The sequence below is a fragment of the Hyla sarda genome, chromosome 11 (assembly GCF_029499605.1).
Source record: "Hyla sarda isolate aHylSar1 chromosome 11, aHylSar1.hap1, whole genome shotgun sequence".
Taxonomy (NCBI): Eukaryota; Metazoa; Chordata; class Amphibia; order Anura; family Hylidae; genus Hyla; species Hyla sarda.
The window spans coordinates 72,025,800-72,050,492 of NC_079199.1; the positions used below are offsets into that span (position 1 = coordinate 72,025,800).

Here is a 24,693-nt window from a genome sequence, read left to right on the forward strand (position 1 = left end):
CTGCGATCAGACATCTTATCCTCTATCCTTTGGATAGGGGAGAAAATGTTTTTGCCTGGAATACCCCTTTAAAGTCATTCTGTCACCAGCGTCTCTTCCACACTAAGGCTGATGCTGATTTCGAAGCTGTTTCCCTTTTTTTTTTTTTTTTTTTCACGTATGGGCAAAAATCCAAATAAAGTGCTTTGGTACACTGGGGACGTTCTCAGCCCCTTGGTGCACTCTTATACCTGCCCGCTCCTGTCACATGATCATCACTATCACAGGTCCTTCAGCCACATTCTCTAGTATCCTGCACTCCTGAGGGCCACTCCATCATCTACTGGTCACATGATTGTCACCTAATGACAAATCCTACACCTCCAGCATGTAGCAGATACAGAGCAGGTCCTGGTCACTGACACTCTGTATCTGCTAGACGCAATTTATGTGGTAGCGGCGCTCAGCAGTGCAGGATAGGAGAGAATTCGGCTAAAGGACCTGTGATGATGATCATAATGTGACATGAGTAGGCGGAGCAGTTCTGGAGTTTCCTGTGTACAATGGAGCTCATGTCCAGGAATATTTATGAAGTGGGCATGGCACAAGGCAAAGCCAGGTGGGCAGAATAGTGCGATTAGTGGCTGGGAACACCCCTAGTGCATCAAAAGCCTCTTATTTGTATGTCTGGATTTTCGGCCATAACTTGGGAATCAGTGTCACTCAGGCTATTATCCTGTACCAGCAGGTAAGTGCGGCTGACGCTGGTGACAGATTCCCTTTGACCAAAAGTGGTCCTTGTTAGAAGAGTTTTTTGAGATAAGACTATTGGAGATATAAGGTCGGTTGGTGCAGCCAATATTCTGGTATCTGATAGCCCCTTTTAATGATCTAATATTTTTTATTAGGCTTTTTTTTTTTTTCTTCCTTGATAAGACTTTCACTTTTTTATGTTGAGGCCTATCCCACATCATTCTGCACTCAATACCCCTAAATACATTTTTGCCAATTTATTAAAATAGAAAAACAAAAATGTTGGGTTGTCCTAAGTACTGAAGTCAGACCCTTTGTTATGACACTTGAAATTTAGCTTTGGGGCCTCCCATTTTCTTGATATTCCCTGTGGTATGTTCAGTTGGCTGAACATATTTGAAAATACACACCCCTGTCTATATACGGTCTCACAGCTGACGATGCATATTAGAGCAAAATCCAAGCAATGAGGTGGAGAGAAGAACTTTTAGAGCTCAGAGACAGGATTATACACAGAAAGTTCCCAAAAGCACAGTGGCCTCCATTATTCTTAAAGGGAAGAAGTTTACTTGGCTTATATACCTGATTACCTTACACTACATACACAGCAGCTGCTGACAGCTGTTTGGCGCTGACAACCGGCGCCAGTGGTTCGGATCAGATAACTCCAGTCCTGACCCTTTAACCCCCTATATGTTGCAGTCAGTAGCTACAGTTAGGGCATTTTGGCCCTAATTGTCATGGCTGGGGGTTCCATGTAAAGGCTTCCTGGCTGTCCTGATTTGTGATCCTATTACTTATTAATGAAGGAAAAGTAGGGGAATGACAGAAGGGCAGATATTTAGAAAAGCAAAACAGCAGTTTGTATCTGTCACACCACCTTCCAAATTGCTACAATTTCTCTCAATAGGACACTGCACTTGACCTCTTTGGGAAATGTACTGAATTTAGTATGTATTAAGGCCCGCAAGTCCCATGGGGCCACCAGATGAGACTCTAAACTGATATTGGATAAATGAGGTGTTATCAAAGACCAATTTCAAACATGGCAGAATAAAGCAGCCAAATGTTAAGGATTTATATGAGGTAACCAGACACCACCCTATAATGTGTAGAGGCGACATTTTTCTTATGAAACCTGAGGATGATCACCTTGCCATACAAAAGTGGCCTGTAAACGACAAACATCCACGTGTTGGAAAACAAGTAGGATCATCTGTAACAGCCTGAAAAAGCTCATTGTTTTAATGTGGGGAACTCTTCCCATAAATAATAACTGTAACTCATCCACCTATCCAACTCTATCACCTTTTTTTTTTTAAGGCAAAGCCGAGTGGCCTATTTTTATCCCCCGATATGTGACATGTTTATGTGCTATTGCCACCTTGTGAAACCTAGACCTAGGATTTCCATTTGGCCTAAATGTAACATCTGGTATTTATCTACATTGATTGTATAACCCGGAAAAGACACAAACTGCATAAAGTCTTTAGAACATCCTCAAGGTGAAATCAGGATTTTTTCTGTAAAGCATGTGTTTTCGATCTCCTTGCCTCCTATAGTGATTCCAGAGCATATTGAAGAGGCTATAAGGCGGCCTGCTAGGGGCTCTGATACTATGTTAATAATAAGGTGAGAGCGGGGACCCTTGTCTGGTTCCCTTCTGTAGGTTAATAATGCACCATAAAAAAACCTGGTGTATATATTTTAGCCTGATGGCTGTAGTACATGACATTAATATACGTGCGAAAGGAATCTGTGATTCCCACCTTGTCTAGTACCAGACCCAACCAGTGTCAGCTCACATTATCAAAAGCTTTCTCTGCATCGACCGCCAGAAGAACTTGGCCTGTTGGGCCGTAGGTGGTTTTCTGCACCACTCCCAGAACCTTACGGATATATGACTTGCTGCCAAGCCGTTCTGTATAAAAAAAAAAAGCACATGACAAATGCTGCAGTGGGTAGAGGGTTAACATATTAAACCCTCCTTACTTCAAGACACACTCTACTTGACATAATGAACAAATAGCTATAGAATCATTCTGAATAGTTATATTCTAGAAAAAAAAATTATTTTCTAATTCTTACTATATCAATTGCTTTGCAGGAAATGATGAACAGGTGATCCTCCATGATGTTGAGAGGTATGTAGCCTATACATTTGTAACATCCTTCCTGAGTGAATATAAGACATCAAGCATTGGTTTTCCATTTTTTTCCTTTTAGTGGTGAAACACTGGATGTCTTCACTCATGACGAGGCCGTGTATGGATTGTCAGTCAGTCCAGTGAATGACAATGTGTTTGCCAGTTCATCTGACGATGGAAGAGTCTTAATATGGGACATCAGGGAGTCCCAACAGGGAGGTAGGTAGAAGTTTCATTTCTACAGAAATAACAAGGACACTCCCTGTTTGTTTGCTTTAGGCTTTGTTCACTTTGTTTTATGTCATATAATTAAACTTCTGATGTGTGGTAAGGAGACGATAGGAAAGTTGATATCTGACGGACACAAGTGTTCAACACAGGTTCATCACAGTCTCTCGATGCAGAATTGATTACACCTTTTATAAACCCAGTAATAATCGACCTCAGCAGCTGTGCTGGCTTGTGGCCAACCTGAAAATCCGGAGTGGCCCAGGAAGGCGAAGAAAGACCCCACTACCAAACCTGGCTTGTGGCCAACCTGAAAATCCGGAGTGGCCCAGGAAGGCGAAGAAAGACCCCACTACCAAACCTGCCTTTCATCCCATAAAAATCCATCCAGGCCTGATAACATGACTTACCAAATTCCCTAGCAAGCGAAGTCTCGTCATGGCTTTTAACTGTTTCCCAAATTCTCAGCTTTCTCTGGATGAGATATGCACTTCCTGAAACCTAGTATCCAGATAAAACGCTGGTAATTTCTTTTTAAAACTTCTCCCTGTCAGTCTCCACTTTGGATGTGGTTTTAAAACTTGGCTCCATTCATTTCAGTGGAACTGAGCTGCAGAACCACACCCAACCTGGAGACAGAAAGGGAGCGGTTTTGGAAAGAAAATACCTGTTTTTCTATTCCTGGATAACCCCTTTAAAACGATTTAGATAGGTTTTTTATTATTGTGCTACTTTTGGTGTTTAGGTATTTTTTTCAATGTTTATGCTGTTAACCTTTCAGGATCACAAACATTATATTTTAATAGTTTGGACAATTATTCACGCGGCAATACCAAATATGTTAACTTTTTTTATTTATTTTTTTGGGAAAATAAGGGTGATTTGATTTTTTTTTTAATTAGGGGAGGAGGTTTTATATAATTTTATAACAATTTTTTATTTAAATTTTTTACGTCCCCGTAGGGGACTTTTATATGGGATCATTAGATTGCATTTACTGTATAATGCTATGCCTATGGCATAGCATTACACAGTATGATCAGTGATTCACTGATATAGCCTATCTAAACCAAGCCACATCAGTGGATCAGAGGCAGGTAAGCGGACCCTATGCCGTGATTTTAGCTCACGGAACCTCAGCGATCGCATTTCGGGGTTTCCGTAAGCTCCACTGAGCTACCGGCAACTTTCGTTATCACTTTAGATGCCATGATCAGCATTGATCGTGGCATCTAAAGGGTTAAATGACCGGCAGCGGTGGGACTGATAGTAGCCGACACTTACTGCTCTGAAGCGAGTGCAGCTCCTGTGCTTACTTCAAACCCGCTTAACCCCTTAAGGACCCAGACCATTTTCACCTTAAGGACCCGGCCATTTTTGCACATCTGACCATTGACCCTTTAAGTATTAATAACTCTGGGATGCTTTTACCTTTCATTCTGATTCCGAGAGGTTCTTTGTGACATATTCTACTTTATGATAGTGGAAACATTTCATCGATACTTGCATCATTTCTTGGTGAAAAATTCAAAAATTTGATGAAAAAAATTGAAAATGTAGCATTTTTTTTTACTTTGAACAGGGGTGTGGAAAATTTAAAAAAAAAAAAAAAAACTACTTGTCCAAGGGAGTAAAACGGAGCAGAATCTACTTGTCCCTCATAACAATCCACTTGTCCTGGTACAATTTTTTTTTAACCCAAATAGTATGTAAATAAGTCTTTTATTAATAATAACTTGATTGCCCCCTCCTGATCTCTTGAGTGGGGGCTTGTCCGCATGAAGCAGCGGCCGACACGCCCCCCCCTCCATGTATCCCATAGATACATGGAGGGGGCATTTCAGCAGCCGTGTCATGCAGGGACGGAACATTCCCTTCATGCCGTCTGCTGGGGCCACATACAAGAGATGTCATTATATTCCCCCCCCCCCCCCCCCCCCCCCCCCGACGCCCCCTGTGTCATTATATTTCCCCCCTCTGATGTCCCCTGTGTCATTATATTTCCCCCCTCTGATGCCCCTTGTGACATTATATTCCCCCCCTCTGATGCCCCCTGTGTCATTATATTACCCCCCCTCTGATGTTCCGTGTCAATATATTACCCCGCCTCTGATGCCCTCTGTGTCATTATGTTCCCCCCCCTCTGATGTCCCCTGTTTTATTATATTACCCCCCCTCTGATGCCTCCTGTGTCATTATATTCCCCCCCCTCTGATGACCCCTGTGTAATTATATTCCCTTTCCTGATGCCCCCTGTCATTATACCCCCCCCCTTCTGATGCCCCTCGTGTCATTATATTTCAGCCCAACCCCCCTCTCCTCTCCTGTACCACATTATTTACCAAACCTCCTCTCCTCTCTGATCCCCTGCTACCTGTACTCCGACCCCATGTTCGCTCCGGCAGGCCCGTTATATGTGAATTCTTTAGGCATTTAGCCCTGCATGCCCAAGGCAGGGCTAAATGCCTGCAGAATTCACCTGCCCGGCGGCCGGAACTGCATGTCCCGGGCATCGGGCTATACAATTTCCACATCCCTGTTTGAAGCTCTCTGCTCATAAGGAAAATGGATATTCCAAATAAATTATATATTGATTCACATATACAATATGTCTACTTTGTTTGCATCATAAAGTTGACATGTTTTTACTTTTGGAAGACACCAGAGGGCTTCAAAGTTCAGCAGCAATTTTCAATTTTTTTTCACAAAATTTTCAAAATCTAAATTTTTCAGGGACCAGTTCAGTTTTGAAGGGGACTTGAAGGGCCTTCATATTAGAAATACCCCATGACTGAACCCATTATAAAAACTGCACCACCTCAAAGTATTCAAAATGACATTCAAAAAGTTAGTTAACCCTTTCACGGTGTTTCACAGGAATAGCAGCAAATTGAAGGAGAAAATTCAAAATCGCCATTTTTTAGATTCGCATGTTCTTGAAGACCCAGTTATTGAATTCTTAAAAGGGGTAAAAGGAGAGAAATCTTCCAAAAATTTGTAACCCAATTTCTTTCGTATAAGGAAATACCTCATGTGTATGTCAAGTGCTCTCTGGGTGCAGTAGAGGGCTCAGAAGGAAAGGAGCGACACTGGGATTTTGGAGAGTGAGTTTTTCTGAACTTGTTTTTGGGGGGCATGTCACATTTAAGAAGCCCCTATGGTGCCAGAACAGCAAAAAAAAACAAAAAACACATGGCTTACTATTTTGGAAACTACACCCCTCAAGGAACGTAACAAAAGGTACAGTGAGCCTTAAAGGGTACCTCTCATCAAAGAAACTTTTGATATATTATAGATTAATGTATTCAGAATAACTTTACAATTGCATGTTATTAAAAAATATGCTTCTTTCTATTTAATTTTCCACTTTGAAGAAATGACCACTAGGGGTCTCCTCCCTACCAGTCCTGGCAGCAAGCATTTCAGACTCATGCTGGAGTCCTAAACACTAAGAGCTGCCAGTCTGCTTTGTTCACAAAGGAGAACACTCAGAGCTGCCAGCCTGCTTTGTTCACAGCCTGTTTGGCTGTGAACAAAGCAGGCTGGCAGCTCTGAGTGTTTAGGACTCCAGCATGAGTCAGAAATGCTTGCTGACAGGACTGATCGTGAAAAATACAATAGAAAGAAGCATATTTTTCATTAACATGCTATTGGAAAATTATTCAACATTCCTTAATCTAAAATATATCAAAAGTTTATTTGATGAGAGGTACCCTTTAACACCCCAAAAGATTTTTATTTTCCACTAAAATGCTGGTTTTCACCCAAATTTATAATTTTTACAAGGGCTAATAGGAGAAAATTCCCCCAAAATTTGTAACCCCATCTCTTTTGAGTATGGAAATACCCCATATGTGGACATCAAGTGCACTGCGGGCGCACTGTAATGCTCAGAAGAGAAGGAGTCACATTTGCAAATTTTATTGAAATGGGGGGGAGGGGGTGCATATCGCATTTAGGAAGCCCCTATGGTGTCAGAACAGCAAAAAAAAGAAAACACATGGCATACTATTTTGGAGATTACACCCCTCAAGGAACGTAACAAGGGGTACAGTGAGCCTTAACACCCCACAGGTGTTTTACGACTTTGGATGTGTAAATGATTTATTTATTTTTTATCCACTAAAATTGCTGTTTTTCCCCCCCCCAAATTTTGCATTTTTACAACTGGTAATAGGAGAAAATGCCCCCAAAATGTGTAACCATATCTCTTCTGAGTATGGAAATACCTCATGTGTGGACGTCAAGTGCACTGTGGGGGCACTACAATGCTCAGAAGAGAAGGAGTCACATTTGCAAATTTTGCTGAAATGGGGGGGGCATGTTGCATTTAGGAAGCCCCTATGGTGCCAGAACAGCAAAAAAAAAACACATGGCATACTATTTTGGAAACTACACTCCACAAGGAACATAACAAGGGGTACAGTGAGCCTTAACACCCCACAGGTGGGATGTGAAAAGGAAATTTTTTATTTTTTTTTACACTAAAATGCTGGGGTTACCCCAAATTTTTCATTTTCACCAGTGGTAATAGGAAATAATGTCACCATAAATTTGTAAATACATTTCTTTGGAGTAAGGACATACCTCATATATGGACGTTAGCAGCTCTGCGGGTGCACACCGTTCTCTGAGGAGCAGGAGCGCAGTCGGGCCTTGAGCTTCTGCATAGCTGCCTATGGAGCCAGAACAGTGGGAACCCCTTCAAGGAGCGTTACATGGGGTAAATAACTGGGGTACAGTGGGACATAAAGGTAATTGCCGATACCGATAATGTCCAAAATCGTGAATATCGGCCGATAATATCGGCCAAACCGATAATCGGTTGATCCCTATTTTTGACCAGGCCCATATGCAGCACAAGGCCCCAAAATGTCCTAATTTCTGCAGCATCAATGGCGTACCATTCATTGGACCAGGCCAAAAAAGAATCTTGGTGGTGGGCGATTAACTGCTGGGCGTACAGATTAGTCTGCTCCACCATGTGATTGCCAAAGCTGTCACTGAAAATATAACTGGAAAAGTCAAATTCAGTGAACCCGGCCATGTCCATCTGGATTCCGGAGTTGCAAGCAAACTCAGGAATTCGTGGCTGATAAGTCTCTGGGGGTCTCCAGACAGGTTCACCGGAAGGGGGCTCCGGTACACTTGTCTGGGGGGGGGGGGTCAGACTCCTAGTATGAGCGGCATGGACGCTCGTACTAGTTTCAGCCACTGGGTCACTTTCATGGGGGGGGGGTGACCTCGCCTGGCGGCATCGCCGCCGCCGTACATGGGAATCATCATCAGTACTAGATGATGAGGACGAGGAAGAACACAGGAATGTAGGATCTTCCTCGTCCTCACTGGCAGATTCTGAGTCAGAGGCAAGAAAAGGGTATTGGGGGGGGGGGGGGGGGGGTGAGTATGTAGTGTGAGTGGTTGGTGTAACTTTATCTATAACGGTGTGTGATTAGAAATCACACACCCTCATGTGGGGTAAAGAAAAAAACTGAACCCCTAATAGGGGAAAAAACTGCAGTGGACCCTTGAGGATCTATTGGGGGGGGGGGGGGGTTGGGTTATTTTTTGTAACCTTTATCAACTTTTTTTTTTTTTTTACAGTCCTACCTGTCCCTTTAGTGTATTCTATCCCTGCTCTAAGGGGGTGTCTTCTTCACTGAGGGGCTCCGATCTCACAAAGGGGGGGTCCCTGGCTCATTCTTTCAGCTCTGCCCACTGACTGAACTCAGTTAGCTGGCAGAGCGGCAAGAAGAGGTCATTAAACCCTCCTCTGGCGGCTGCATATTGGCCGGACGTGGGGGGTGACGAAATCGCCACCTCCCCATAGATACAGGAGGTGATTGGGGGGGGTGTTCTACACCCTCGATCACCATGTATCTCCGGGTCAGCGGGTCACACGTGACCCTCATCACCAGAATCACCGCATAGGAATCACCGAATCGCCTGGCGTGCGGCGGGGACCGAAGTTCCTGCGGGCGTACAGGTACGCCCTGGGTCCTTAAGTTGTTAAGGATTCAGGGCGCCTCTACTCCTAAAGTACCAGGACACAAGGACATACCTGTACGCCCGATGTCCTGAGCAGGTTAACCAGGTGATGCAACAACTGCACTATCATCAATCACTTATTTTTACCAAATAAGTTCTTCGAGTTCTGCATATTTTAGCTGTTGTTGGACTACAGTCCCATCATGCGCATGCTAGGAGCCCTGGAATACGTAAGCACTATAGATAATTGATACCATGTAATTCTTGAGCACAGAGTTGAGACCATTGTACAGCCTCCTAGCGACTGATTCCGTCTTATGTCCGACCAATGGAACAATCCTGTGTAATGATGCATTTTAAAAGCCGCATGAATAATTGAGCCTTGTAAAGGCTCAGCAAACAAGTAACCATGAGCGAGATCAGGGCACCCATAGCTATATAATAATCACAAAATGTCATTTTTGGAGGCTTGGGTACATATCTAATTGATTTATATCCCTCCAGAGAGGGAGAGAGATGGGGGGAGCACAGTCTCATCAGGGTGCCTGCTCTAGTTACTATCTTATTGCTGTAACTGATAGATCGGCAACATAGAACTCCTGTCCCCTGACCCACGCTACTGAGTATTATGGAAGATACAGCTGCAGCCTGTCTCCTTTTCTCACTGTCGCTGCAGCTCTTATATACAGGAGAGCAGTGACATTCTGCATCACACAGTTAATTAACACCAATCGACCCAAAAGGCCACAAGCCCCGCTTTTGTAAAAAGCCCTGGTTAAAACTTAGCTTTTAATTCTTCCCAAATAGATACATATAAGCATGCTAGATATGAGAAAAGTGATAAAAACATATATCCCGTGTCTCACTTTATTCACTTCTGGTATGCTTACAGCTAGCATTTTATTTAGAATAATTAAATGCTAAGATTTAACCAGGGGGGCTTCCTAGAAAGGGTTTTTGTGGCCTGCCGGGCCTACAAGTGTTCATTGATTGTTGATCATTCATCCCACCTGTCTGGTGGTATTTTGGGCTGGAGGCTGCTGCTTACAAATTCAGGTAAGGTGTATCACTAAAAAGAGGGAACTTATTATTGATTTTACCCTGTTTTTTGTGGTGTTGGTTTGTCACAAATGCTGTTAAGAAACTGTACATTGCGACTTTTGCTTTAGATGTTAATTTTTTTTAAAGCTTTAGAAGAAATTTGTTTGTCTAAAATTGTGTAGCTGTGCTATAGTCTGGTTAACTTTTTGCAGTGGTCATGCGACATGTTGCAAAGCCCCCAATTTTTCACAAATCTGGCTTAGGGTGGGTTCACACTACGTTTTCTCCCATACGGGAGCGCATACGGCAGGGGGGAGCTAAAACCTCGCGCTCCCGTATGTCACCGTATGCGCTCCCGTATGTCATTCATTTCAATGAGCCGGCCGGATTGAAACGTTCGGTCCGGTCGGCTCATTTTTGCGCCGTATGCGCTTTTACAACCGGACCTAAAACCGTGGTTGACCACAGTTTTAGGTCCGGTTGTAAAAGCGCATACGGCGCAAAAATGAGCCGACCGGACCGAACGTTTCAATCCGGCCGGCTCATTGAAATGAATGACATACGGGAGCGCATACGGTGACATACGGGAGCGCAAGATTTTAGCTCCCCCCTGCCGTATGCGCTCCCGTATGGGAGAAAACGTAGTGTGAACCCAGCCTTAGACTTGGCTTACAAAACTGGCTGTGAACAGCATTTGTAAAAACTCGCACATTTTGGTGCAATGGGTGAAAAAGATGCAGAGTTGTTTACTATAGTGTCATTTGAAAATAAAATGTGTACTAGCACCATATTGATCACATGACATGCAGCCTATACTACCTTTGATAAATCCCTCCTATAACTCTTCAGTCATCATCATCGTATGCATTCATCTTCTACTATCCACCAAAAAGTTGTTCCCCGTGTTCAGAACTAGTACCTCATGTGTTTGAGCTAGTAATTTATTGACACGTTTAAGCGATTTGAAACGTTTAAAAACCTTACCAAACGCTTACATGACTGATCCGGATGCAAACTAAATCACTGATCAATGTCTTCTGTCTCTTCAGATCCTTTCTGCTTGGCTCACTATCCCTCAGCCTTTCATAGTGTCATGTTTAACCCTGTTGAGCCCAGGCTGTTGGCCACTGCCAATTCCAAGGAAGGAGTCGGACTCTGGGACATCCGAAAACCTCACACGTAAGATTTTAATTCTAACTCTATTGCAAAGAACCTGCTTCTTTATTCCAGCGTTGTGTTTTGTCCTTTCTAGTGGCCGGAGAAATTAAACAATCTGTTAAATAGAAAAGATATAAAGAAAAAGAATATCTATTTAGAAAAGTGTGTACATTTGCAGTTGGGTTTCTTTAACCGTCATGTGGTGCCAAGGGTACTTTATGTCTTCTAGTGTTCTCACATTTATTGATGCGTTGATCTCATGTCTCTTAACAGTTCCCTGCTGGTCAATGTCAGTAATCAAAATCTCTGTTGGGTTGCATAATTGGAGTTGTATTATTTAGCATAGACACTGCTATATTAATTTGGTCTAGAATTTATTTTTCATTATGCAGTACACCAGAAGGCATTGATTTCCACACTGTGACTGTAGAGTTGCTCGAGACTACTTACAGATTTGAAAAGCCTTGTATCATATAATGCAGGCTTAAGCTAGGTTCATACTGCAGTTAGGGCTTCTGTCACAGGTTTTTTGTCAGCATCGCACCGAGAACAGGATGTCGATGTACAATGGTCCCTCAAGTTACAATATTAATTGGTTCCAGGACGACAATTGTATGTTGAGACTAGAACTCTATGGAAACCTGATAATTGGTTCTAAAGGCACCAAAATGCCATCCACAAATAGGAAATAGTGAAAATTAAAGAAAAATAAGTAGATAACTAATATACTTAAAGCAAATCCCTACATATAATAGTAATAAAGATCTGCTGGGAGCTGTAAATTACTGTCTATGTCAGTGTTTCCCAAGAAGGGAGCCTCCAGCTGTTGCAAAACTACAACTTACAGCAGGCTGTCCGGGCATGATGGGAGTTGTAGTTTTGCAACTGCTGGGGGCACCCTGCTTGGGAAACACTGGTCTATGTAGAGGACAGGAGCTTCTTCAGGGTCCTGTACAGTACACACAATGTCCTAAAAAAAGTAACATGGAGTCGCCTTCACCTGGTGTCCAAAGGAGCAGGTAACCCTGGTACAGGTAAAGAGTACAGAACATGTAATACCTCCCTGTACTGTAGGGGGCGCTACCAGACATCAGTCAGTGCATACGCTTCAGGAATACGAACCGTTAGCATCAAATCAAAATTTTCTAGGTGATAAAGGGGTTAACCTCTTAAGAACCCAGGGCATACATGTATGCCTTGTGCCTGCTCCCCTACTATGACGTGGCTCAAGAGCTGAGCCCACGTCATAGCGGGGTGGTCCGATCGGCTGTCAGCCGCCGTGACCCGTATCTAATGCCAGACATCACCGATCGTAGTGATGCCCGACATTACCCCTCAGATTTCGCAATCAAAGTTGATTGCAGCATCTAAAATAAAAAAATCATTCCCGACAGCGCAGCGGAGCTGATCGTGACCACCCTGCGGTGTCCCGATCAGCATTGACCAGTATATACAATCCAAGGATAACATGTAATAATCCCAGAGCAAAAAATTAGACCTCACACATCCCTATAGGGGTCAGAAGAGGACAATTTTAAATGTGCACAACGTCATAATTTTTTAGCAGAAGTGAAGTAAAATCAAACCTATATAAGTTGGGTATCATTTTAATGGATCTACAGAACAAAGATAAGGTGTCATTTTTACCGAAAAGTGCTCTGTCTAGAAACGGAAACCGCTAAAAATTACAAAATGGAGTTGTTGTTTTTTTTTTTTGGCACACAAATAATTTTTTTTTGGGTTTCGCCCTAGATTTTGTGATGAAATGATTGATGTCATTACAAAGTAAAATTGGTAGCACATAAAACAAGCCCTCATTTGGGTCTGTTGGTGGAAAACTTAGTGTTATAAATTTTAGACGGTGAGGAGATAAAAACGAAAGTGCAAAAATGGAAAAACCCTGAGTCCTTAAGGGGTTAAACATACCACTTTGGTTAAAGTCTGAGATTTTTTATTAAGTAGTACGATAATAGTAAATATGCTAAATAGCAAAAATGAGTATCATTTAAAGGAAATCTGTCACCAATGTCTCCTGCACTAACCTGTCGTTACTTACCTTGTCCCGTTCCGTGGCGGGAATCTTTGGTGATCTCCTCCGTTAGCTCCGCTCCGGGCACCGGCTTGGGGCATGGGCGGAGCTTACTGACGTCTCCTCTGCTGTTCTCTCACAGTGGGACCCAGGGAGCAGAAGTGGTGACATCACTAAGCTCCGCCCGTGCCCCAAGCCTGCGGCCAGGACTGGAGCTAACGGAGGAAATTACTTAAGATCCCTGCCATGGAACCGACCGGTTAGTGCAGGGGACACTGGTGACAGATTTCCTTTCAGTTGTATTGACCCACAGTATTAGGAGAACATGTCAGTTTTACCATAAAGTGCACTTTGTAAAAACGTCACCCTTCAAAAGTTGCAAAATTGCTGATTTCTTTTCAATTTCCCCACAAAATTACATTTTTTGGTTGCGCCATACATTTTAGGGTAAAATGAAAGGTGTTATTACAAAGTGTAATTATTTAAATAAAGGCTACAGACCTCTAGGTATATAGATGTGGAGATGTATAATCAGTATATGCGTATAGATAATTGGGATAGTGAAATAATGTTAGTGTATATAAAAATAGTGAAATAATAAATATTAAAAATTATATGAACAGGACTAGTTGTATAAATGATATTTATCAGATATTTATTGAACTGGTAGGCAGAAAATAGTCCAAGCATGGCCGTTGCTATGGACTAGTTGGTAAACAGTATAATGATACAATAATGATAAAAATAATACAATTACAATTAAAAACAGTCCATACAGTACCACCTAATGGATTATTCTGAGGCTGGCCATGTGTCAGCCAGTTTTGAAATATAGCAGGTTCTCTATGATGTCAAATAGTAGCAAATCTTTGTAGATGATGTTAAATTAAATTGTAGCAAGTCTGTGTGGTAACTAATAGCAACAAGTTTTTGACACAGATTGCAACAGTAGAATAAAAGTAGTTGGTGCTTCTGCACCACTCCGTCCTGAAGGAAACCCCGGGTTTTCACCATTCAACTTTTTTCCTTTCAACAGACGAGTTGCCTTTCGCGGCAGCAGTGTGCCTTATTTTTTCATTTGATACAGCATTAATTTTAAGCTGTTGTTGACACAGGATGAGTATGCTACTACTGTGGCTGTCAGCAGCTATACAGTGGTCCCTCAACATACAATGGTAATTTGTTCCAAACGAGCCATCGTTTGTCGAATCCATCGTATGTTGAGGGATTTGTGCAATGTAAAGTATAGGAAGCTGTACTCGCCTGTCCCCGCTGCTCGCGATGGTGTCCCCGCCGCTCCCGATGGTGACCCCGGGCCTCCGCTGGGCTCTCCTGGTCTTCTCCGGTCCTCTGCTGTCTTCTCCGGTCCTCTTCTGTCTTCCGCAAGGCCTTACTGGGCCTGCATAGCGACGTCATTACTCCGCTGCGTGCGCCATTCCTATTCGAGGCAGAGGGCCGAGAAGACACCGGAAGACCAGCACTGGACCCGGAGGGCACCCCGGAGCATCATGGAGGGGTAAGTAATACTTACCGCACCACATGGGGAACATTAAGCTGCTATCCGGCAGCAGCTTAAGCATTTTGCGCTGCCGGATAGCACTTAATGCGAGGGCCCCGACATAAAAAAGCATTGTATGTCGATGCTGACATCGACATGCGATGGCCTCTGAGAGGCCATCGTATGTCGATTTGATCATATGTCGGGGCCATCGTAGGTCGGGGGGGTCACTGTATACCATCTTTCAGTAGCTGAGGGCCATTGCTATTAGCCATCACAGAGATCAACGTGACCAACCAGTGTGTTTGACCGCGAACCATGGTCGTCGCCGCTCCTCTCGCAGCTCCCGGAGCTGTGTTCCTCCGTTCCCCCCGTGTGATGTAACTGCACTACGATTTCCAAATAAACCCCTCCACGTTTGCTGAATCAAAGGGTGAGTGCGTCTCTATTATTTCTCTGCACTGTGCCAGTGCACAAGTAGTTGTCCCTTAACTTTATCCTTAAGTTGGTCATACACGTTACATGAAGCAGCTTTATGGTTGAACAAACAGTGGTCTTATATAAAGCCAGATGAGAGGCAGCCATATAGCTTCTCATACATGATCAATGACACTAGGCAACAGTCAAACGATCTTTCTAGGAAAACTCTTATCAATTATAAATATTTTGTCTGAGTACAGTGGTCCCTCAAGTTATAATATTAATTGGTTCCAGGACGACCATTGTATGTTGAAACCATTGTATGTTGAGAGCATAACTCTTTGGAAACCTGGTAATTGGTTCTGAAGCCACCAAAATGTCATCCAAAAAATAGGAAAAAGTGAGGATTATAGAAAAAAAGGAAGATAACTAATATAGATAAAGCAAGTCCTTCCATGTAAAAGTAAGAAAGATCTGCTGGGAGCTGTAAATCACTGTCTATGTCAGTGTTTCCCAAGCAGGGAGCCTCCAGCTGTTGCAAAACTACAACTCCCAGCATGCCTGGACAGCCAAAGGCTGTCCGGGCATGCTGGGAGTTGTAGTTTTGCAACTGCTGGGGGCACCCTGCTTGGGAAACACTGGTCTATTTAGAGGACAGGAGCTTCTTCGAGGTCCTTTACAGTACACAGTGTCCTAAAAAAGTAATATGGAGTCGTCCTTACCTGGTGTCCAAAGGAGCAGCTAACCCTGGCCCAAAGAGTAGTACAGAACATGTAATACCTCCCTGTACTGTAGGGGGCGCTACCAGACATCAGTCAGTGCATGCACTTCAGTAATACAGGTGTTTTACCAGTAAATTGCCCATTCTGATTGGTCAGTTCATTGACACGTTTCACAGATCTGGACTGTCTGTAGTATTGTATGTTGAGTCTGGTTTCAACTTACAATGGTCCAGAAAAGACCATTGTATGTTCAAACTATTGTATGTTGAGGCCATTGTAAGTTGAGGGATCACTGTATAAGCAGAATTTCAAAGATGGTAAACTTCTTTACAGACCATGACAATCATTGGTGGTAACAAACATTGCTTGTTGTTAAACTTCACACCATGAGCAATAATTTTGTCTGAGAATCATTTTCATCAACTTCAATCCAATTTGTTTGGGTCCCCAAAGAGAGGGGCGCTGTGCCAGTGTGAATAGTATGAAGTTCTTCTCAGTACATCAAAGCCTTGGCCACTAGGTGGCAGCCCTAATTGCTGCCATACTAGTCACTTATGTACATAATCCTAGTGGCTAAAAAGGCCCTACTTCTGTATAGATAGATATAGATAGATGCTAACCAGACACTGTTTTGGCATTCGTCGGGTGAGTTTGTCTTATGCAGCGGCACATCCCGGAGTATCTTGATGAGAGGTCATGAGAACAGAATGAAGTGCTTGTACTTGCTATGTTTTTAGACCTAAATATTTCAGAACATCTATATATTTTATGTCTCATTATTTGCGATGATCACTAGCTCGCCTGGAACGGTAAAATAGCCATACTGCTGCCAGATGCCACATAGGGCAATTTTACTGTACATCTCCTAAATCGCAGTGGGTATAATTACAGAGGCAGTTCTTTCCCTCCATTGTATCTCCCAATACTCAAAACAAAAAACAAACAAACAAAAAAAACGAAACATACACCTATTCAGAAATGTGTATATAGAAATCCATGTGAAGAGGGCTGCATTCCTCCTCTGACCTACAGTCATTTAGGAAACTGCCAAATATTTGATCTTTCTCATATTGGAAAAATAAGTTAAAGGGTAGCTCCCACCATCCTATTTATTTTTTTTGCTAGGCCGTTAACCCCCCCACCCCGCTACGGCACTAGCCCGTAACCTCCCCCCGCCCCGCATACCCTGTTCCCTCATTACACTTGCAGTTACTGCAGAGTCCGGCAGTGGGCGTGCAGGGACAGCGGCGGCAACGAGGCGGCGATGTGCGGGAGGAGTGGCCGGGGAGCCAATGTGCTCGCTCCCACCTGTCTGATTGACAGGCAGGGAGCGAGTGCAGCCTAACTGAAAAAGGACTGATTGCCACTCCAAAATCAGTCTTTTTTCAGTGGCCGGTTTTTAAATGTAAATTAAACCTTTTTAATGAAAAAAAAATAATAATAAAAGTATATTAGAGATATGTTGTAGTACATAAGTACTACAACATATCAAAAAATAAAGTTGGTGACAGTGCCCATTTAAAGAAATGCTTTGTTTGCTCGGCTCTATACAAAAGTAGCAATAATATGTTTACAATATTTTGGTTATGCTGTATGTTTCAGTAAATCACAGCAGCTGTAGTCATCGGGCCTCATTTGAATAATTGATTGTTAATCAAATAATTTATGTAATTCCATTTAAGATAGATACCAAAGTAAATGCATGTTGCATTGTCACCAGGAGGTGGCACCTGTTTCTTATTCTGTGGGAGGCTTTTCTCAATGACTGCAATACTAAAACCGAATAGGAAAAAAAAATATGGCATGTCCTGACAAGATGGGTTCCAGACTTCACAGGGAGCCACATTCTTAAGATTTCTAGCCTTGCTTGGAAAGCAGGATTCATCAAACATGACACCCTATTTACACTATGCCTCAGGCAGGGAATACAACTAGGAGTACAGAAAGAAGAGACTTGTTTAGGTAAATGCATAGTTAAAACAGTTGATCTTATATGGTGTGATTTGCACAGATGTGTATGTGAACATTTTCACTCCTTAACACCACATAACAAATAATGCTTATACAAACTTCTACTATCAGGTATTGATCGGTGTGCCCACTAACAATTTTTTGTTGAAATGAGGCTGATGTCTTATGATTTCTTTGTTTTAATGTGGGTATTAGAGGGGTACTCCGGCGCTTAGACGTCTTATCCCCTATCCAAAGGATAGGGAATAAGATGCCTGATCACGGGGGTCCCGCCGCTGGCGACCCCAGTGATCTTGCACGTCGCACCCTGTTTAAAATCAGTCCCCGGAGCGTGTTCGCTCCGGGTCTGATTACTGTCAATCACGGGGCCGGAGCGTTGTGACGTCAAGGCTCCGCCCCATGTGACGTCACACTCAGCCTCCGGAGCGTTGTGACGTCAAGGCTCCGCCCCATGTGACGTCACACTCCGCCCCCCTCAATGCAAGCCTATGTTAGAAAGAAAACTCCTCCCAACAAAGTTCTCCATTAAATCCCTTTACTGTATTTCCAGCTATTACTTCTGCAGGAAGTCTATTCCATGCTTCTTCTTCTCCCTCAGTATAGTAATTCTTCCCGAGTTTACTGCATAAACCATTGCCCCTCTAATTTAAAATGATGTCCTCTTGTGGTAGTTTCTTTTAAATATTCACTCCTCCTTCACTGTGTTGATTCCCTTTTATGTATTTAAAGTTTCTATCGTATCCTCTTCATCTCTTCTTTCTTCCAAGCTATACATGTTAATGTCCTTTAAAGGGGTATTCCAGGAAAATACACACACATATATATATATGTGTGTGTGTGTGTGTGTGTGTGTGTGTGTGTTAAACAGATTTGTAAATTACTTCTATTAAAAAAATCTTAATCCTTCCAGTAGTTCTCAGCTGCTGAAGTTGAGTTGTTCTTTTCTTTCTGACAACAGCGCTCTCTGCTGACACCTCTACTTGTTTCAGGAACTGTCCGAAGCATTAGAGGATTGCTATGGGGATTTGCTCTTACTCTGGATAGTTCCTGAGACAAGCAGAGGTGTCAGCAGAGAGCACTGTTGTCAGACAGAAAAGAACAACTAAACTTCAGCAGCTTTTAATAGAAGTAATTTACAAATCTGTTTAATTTTCTGGAGCCAGTTGATAGAGATATATCTCTATCTCTAAGTTTTTTCCTGGAATACCCCTTTTAACCTTTCCTGGTAAGTTTTATCCTGCAATCCATGTACTAGTAAGTACACTGCTCAAAAAAATAAAGGGAACACTTAAACAACACAATGTAACTCCAAGTCAATCACACTTCTGTGAAATCACACTGTCCACTCAGGAAGCAGCACAATCAATTTTACATGCTGTTGTGCAAATGGAACAGACAACTGGTGGAAATTATAGGCAATTAGCAAGACACCCCCAATAAAGGAGTGCTTCTGCAGGTGGTGACCACAGACCACTTCTCAGTTCCTATGCTTCCTGGCTGATGTTTTGGTCACTTTTTAATGCTGGCAGTGCTTTCACTCTAGTGGTAGCATAAGACAGAGTCTACATCCCACACAAGTGGCTCAGGAAGTGCTGCTCATCCAGGGTGGTACCTCAATGCGAGCTGTGGGAAGAAGGTGTTCTGTGTCTGTCAGCGTAGTATCCAGAGCATGGAGGCACTACCAGGAGACAGGCCAGTACATCAGGAGACGTGGAGGAAGCTGTAGCATGGCAACAACCCAGCAGCAGGACCACTACCTCCACCTTTGTGCAAGGAGGAGCACTGCCAGAACCCTGCAAAATGACCTCCAGCAGGCCACAAATGTGTATGTGTCCGCTCAAACGGTCAGAAACAGACTCCATGAGGGTGGTATGAGGGCCCGACATCCACAGATGGGGGTTGTGCTTACAGCCCAACACCATGCAAGACGTTTGGCATTTGCCAGAGAACACCAAGATTGGCAAATTCACCACTGGCGCCCTGTGCTCTTCACAGATTAAAGCAGGTTCACACTGAGCACATGTGACAGACGTGAGTCTGGAGACGCCGTGGAGAACATTCTGCTGCCTGCAACATCCTCCAGCATGACTGGTTTGGCGGTGGGTCAGTAATGGTGTGGAGTGACATTTCTTTGGGGGGCCGCACAGCCCTCCATGTGCTTGCCAGAGGTAGCCTGACTGCCATTAGGTACCGAGATGAGATCCTCAGACCCCTTGTGAGACCATATGCTGGTGTGGTTGGGCCTGGGTTCCTCCTAATGCAAGGCAATGCTAGACCTCGTGGGACTGGAGTGTGTCAGCAGTTCCTGTAAGAGGAAGGCATTGATGCTATGGACTGGTCCGCCCGTTTCTCAGACCTGAATCCGATTTGAGCACATCTTGGACATCATGTCTCGCTCCATCCACCAACGCCACGTTCACCACAGACTGTCCAGGAATTGGGGGATGCTTTAGTCCAGGTCTGGGAGGACATCCCTCAGGAGACCATCCTCCACCTCATCAGGAGCATGTCCAGGCTTTGAAGGGAGGTCAAACGGGCACGTGGAGGCCACACACACTACTGAGCCTCATTTTGACTTGTTTAAGGGTGCATTCACACCACGTTTTTGCAATACAGTTCTCGTATACGTTTTCTATGTGAAAACCGTATGGAACTGTATTGGAAAACCTATGCATTGACTTTCCATTGAAAACCGTATGCCAAAAGATGCATCAGGTTGTGTCCGTTTTGCATCCTGTACGGTTTTGTCAGTTTTTTTTTCCTGTACCCAAAACCGTAGTCTACCACGGTTTTAGGTCCGGTTGAAAAACTGTATTAAACCGTATACTTTTTTTTAAAACATGGGAGTCAATGGGAACCGTACAGAACTGTTTGTGCATACAGTTCCATCCGGTTTTCACCATACGGTTTTTGACTTTGCACAGTTTCTTTTCTTGGAATTTCAATCAAACAAGTAAAACTTTATTCAAAATGGACTGAAAAGTTAAAAAAATATAAGTTTTTTCTTAAAAAACGGATTCGACAGAATGTCAGTTTTCAAACCGTACACGGTTTTTAACTGTTTACGGGTTAAAATTTGTACACACGTTTTAATACAGTTTAGTCAAAAGTTTAGTCAGGTTTTTCCTCAAAAACCCGATACGGGAACTGTATTGCAAAAACGTGGTGTGAATGCAGCCTAAAGGACATTACATCAAAGTTGGATCAGCCTGTAGTGTGGTTTTCCACTTTGATTTTGAGTTTGACTCCATATCCAGACCTCCATAGGTTGATAAATTTGATTTCCATTGATAATTTTGTGTGATTTTGTTGTCAGCAGATTCAACTATGTAAAGACGAAAGTATTTCATGCGATTAGTTCATTCAGATCTAGGATGTTATCTTAGTGTTCCCTTTATTTTTATTTTTAGCAGTGTAGCTCTTCTCTGAACCCTCTCCAATGTATCTATATCCTTCTGGACATATGGGGTGAAGTTATCATTGGTTTTCCCGGGTTTTGTGGTCGTACAGTTGTACTTTGTCGTACAGTTTGTCTCAGATGTTGTTTAGAGACTTTTCATTGCAACTTTTTGCAGTTGTCAGGAATTTATGATGTGCAACTTTTTAGTTTGTTGCATCTTTTGTTGCAACTGCGCTAACTTAGGCACAAATCTACATCAGCTCTGACTTTGCTTACAGAACTAACTGCAAATATTTCCTGTTGCTCTATGACATTGTCTGCCTACCTTTTAAGTTTTCTGAAATGATTCCTCTAAATCCTTTTTCTCAGATACTAAGGTTATGACTGTATCACATATTCTATTTTCTGCTATTGGGTTCTTACACCCCAAGTAAGTGCATTATCTCACTCTTATCCACATTAAATGTTAGTTGCCAGAATTCTTACCATTTTTCTAGTTTACCTAAATCATCTTTCCATTTGGTGTATCCCTCCAGGAACATCAACCCTGTTAAAAACCTTTGTGTCATCAGCAAAAAGACCAATACCTTACCATCGAGACCTTCTGCAATATCACTAATAAAAAACCCTACCACTCATTATTGCTGGATCAATATACTGACAATTGTAAAAAGTGTTTCACTTTGACACATCTGCTAAGACTTTCTGGAATTTGCCAACTTATGTAGGCATGTGGTATTTGTCATGACATGAACTCTGGGACAAGGAAATAAAGTTTTCTGGTATAACATGTCATGTGTTGCACATAAAAATGTATTGACTCCCTCCCTAGAAGAAAATGACTCGGACAAGAAAATGATTCATAGAAATCCTAATTGTTAGTTTCCGTAATGCACCCAATGCACCCACATTTTTCAATTGTGTCTCAGTCATATTTACCTGCAGTCAAATTAACCTCTCTGCTTTCTAAATGGGAATGGGGCCCAACATCCCCTCACAAATTTTCCCATTCACTGCTGTTGGAACGTGACTCAAATTCTCCACGACTTGAGCGTGCAAAGTTGCACAACACGATTTGGGTCACACGGCTTGCCTCCATGTGAAGTCTAAAGTTGTCATCTACGAAAGTCGCAACTTTACAATACCATAACAAAAGCAGTCTTAAGGACGCAGGACGTAAATGTCCGTCCTGGTGAGGTGGTACTTAACGCACCAGGACGTACATTTACGTCCTGTGCATAACCGCGGGCATCGGAGCGATGCCCGTGTCATGCGCGGCTGATCCCGGCTGCTGATCGTAGCCAAGGACCCGCCGGCAATGGCCGACGCCCGCGATATCGCGGGCGTCCGCCATTAACCCCTCAGGTGCCGGGATCAATACAGATCCCGGCATCTGCGGCAGTTCGCGATTTAAATGAACGATCGGATCGCCCGCAGCGCTGCTGCGGGGATCCGATCATTCAGAACGCCGGATGGAGGTTCCCTCTCCTTCCTCCGTCCGGCTCCCGGCGTCTCCCGCTCTGGTCTGTGATCGAGCAGACCAGAGCAGGAGATGACCGATAATACTGATCTGTTCTATGTCCTATACATAGAACAGATCAGTATTAGCAATCATGGTATAAAAAATGTTAAAAAATGTAAAATTAAAAGTAAAAAAAAAGTGAAAAATCCCCTCCCCCAATAAAAAAGTAAAACGTCCGTTTTTTCCTATTTTACCCCCAAAAAGCGTAAAATTTTTTTTATAGACATATTTGGTATCGCCGCGTGCGTAAATGTCCGAACTATTAAAATAAAATGTTAATGATCCCGTACGGTGAACGGCGTGAACGAAAAAAAAAAAAAGTCCAAAATTCCTACTTTTTTAATACATTTTATTTTAAAAAAAATTATAAAAAATATATTAAAAGTTTTTTATATGCAAATGTGGTATCAAAAAAAAGTACAGATCATGGCGCAAAAAATGAGCCCCCATACCGCCACTTATACGGAAAAATAAAAAAGTTAGAGGTCATCAAAATAAAGGGATTATAAACGTACTAATTTGGTTAAAAAGTTTGTGATTTTTTTTAAGCGCAACAATAATATAAAAGTATATAATAATGGGTATCATTTTAATCGTATTGACCCTCAGAATAAAGAAAACGCGTCATTTTTACCATAAATTGTACGGCGTGAAAACGAAACCTTCCAAAATTAGCAAAATTGCGTTTTTCGTTTTAATTTCCCCACAAAAATAGTGTTTTTTGGTTGCGCCATACATTTTATGATATAATGAGTGATGTCATTACAAAGGACAACTGGTCACGCAAAAAACAAGCCCTCATACTATATATAAATATAAAAGAGTTATGATTTTTAGAAGGCGAGGAGGAAAAAATTAAAACGTAAAAATTAAATTGTCTGAGTCCTTAAGGCCAAAATGGGCTGAGTCCTTAAGGGGTTAAAAATCCTAGAGGTATTTCCGTACACACAAAAGTTTTTAGATGTTGCTGGGGAAAAAAAAAATTTTTTTTATCCAATCACCCGTTGCAGCCCTCCCGAGGGGGAGGGGCCAAACCTGTATTGCGGTATGGGGGAAAAATTCATATCGTGCAGCACAAAAATTTCGGTATTCGGTATGAACCGGTATACCGCCCAGTCCTAAAATATATATACATATACACCCCAAAACACACCCAAATATAGTCCACCCAAAAACGTCATGTCCCGCAAAAAAAGAGTCCTCACACAATTGCGTCAGTGAAGTTATGGCTCACAGAATACGGCGACTTACAAACATGATTTTTTTTTTTTTAGTTTTTATGCTATAAATGAACTAAAATAGAAATTTGGTATCGCCATAACCGTATCAACCTGCAGAGTAAAGTTAACATGTCCATTATACCGCATGACCTAAAAAATAATGTCTAAAAAACAACCGCAGAATAGATTCTTTATGTATATTGCCTCATAAAAAAGGATCAGAGTGTCACATGTACGCCAGAATGGTATCAATGAAAGCGTCTACTTGTCTCCCAAAAATATTTTTGCACCCCAAGGCCTCTGCGACTTTATATGATGCCAACAAAATATCCTAAACTAAAAGGACGCCCAAAATCCACACAGCACGCCTTCATGTCTGAGGCCTGTGTGAGAGACATGTAGCGCATAAAGGCCACATATGGAATATTTCTAAATATGTCAGAATTCAGGGAAAAAAATCTTGATTTTGTATTTCTTTGTCAACACCTACTGTGTTTCAGAGAAAAAATGTATTAAAATGAAAAATCTGCTAAAAAATTTAATTTTGAAATTCAGCCTCCACTTTGCTTTCATTTCTGTGAAGCACAGGGTTTTTCCGTTTTGCATTTTCATTTTTT

At 42.5% G+C, this 24,693-nt stretch overlaps 1 protein-coding gene across 1 annotated transcript in view; it reads left to right on the forward strand.

Moving 5' to 3' along the window:
* The window catches only part of DCAF5 (DDB1 and CUL4 associated factor 5), a 117,021-nt gene that overhangs the window by 41,635 nt on the left and 50,693 nt on the right, over positions 1-24,693 (forward strand). Inside the window, exons 3-5 of the mRNA XM_056547047.1 lie at positions 2,840-2,876; positions 2,959-3,098; positions 11,186-11,315. Coding sequence (XP_056403022.1) covers positions 2,840-2,876; positions 2,959-3,098; positions 11,186-11,315 — 307 coding nt within the window. The remainder of the gene's footprint in view (positions 1-2,839; positions 2,877-2,958; positions 3,099-11,185; positions 11,316-24,693) is intronic.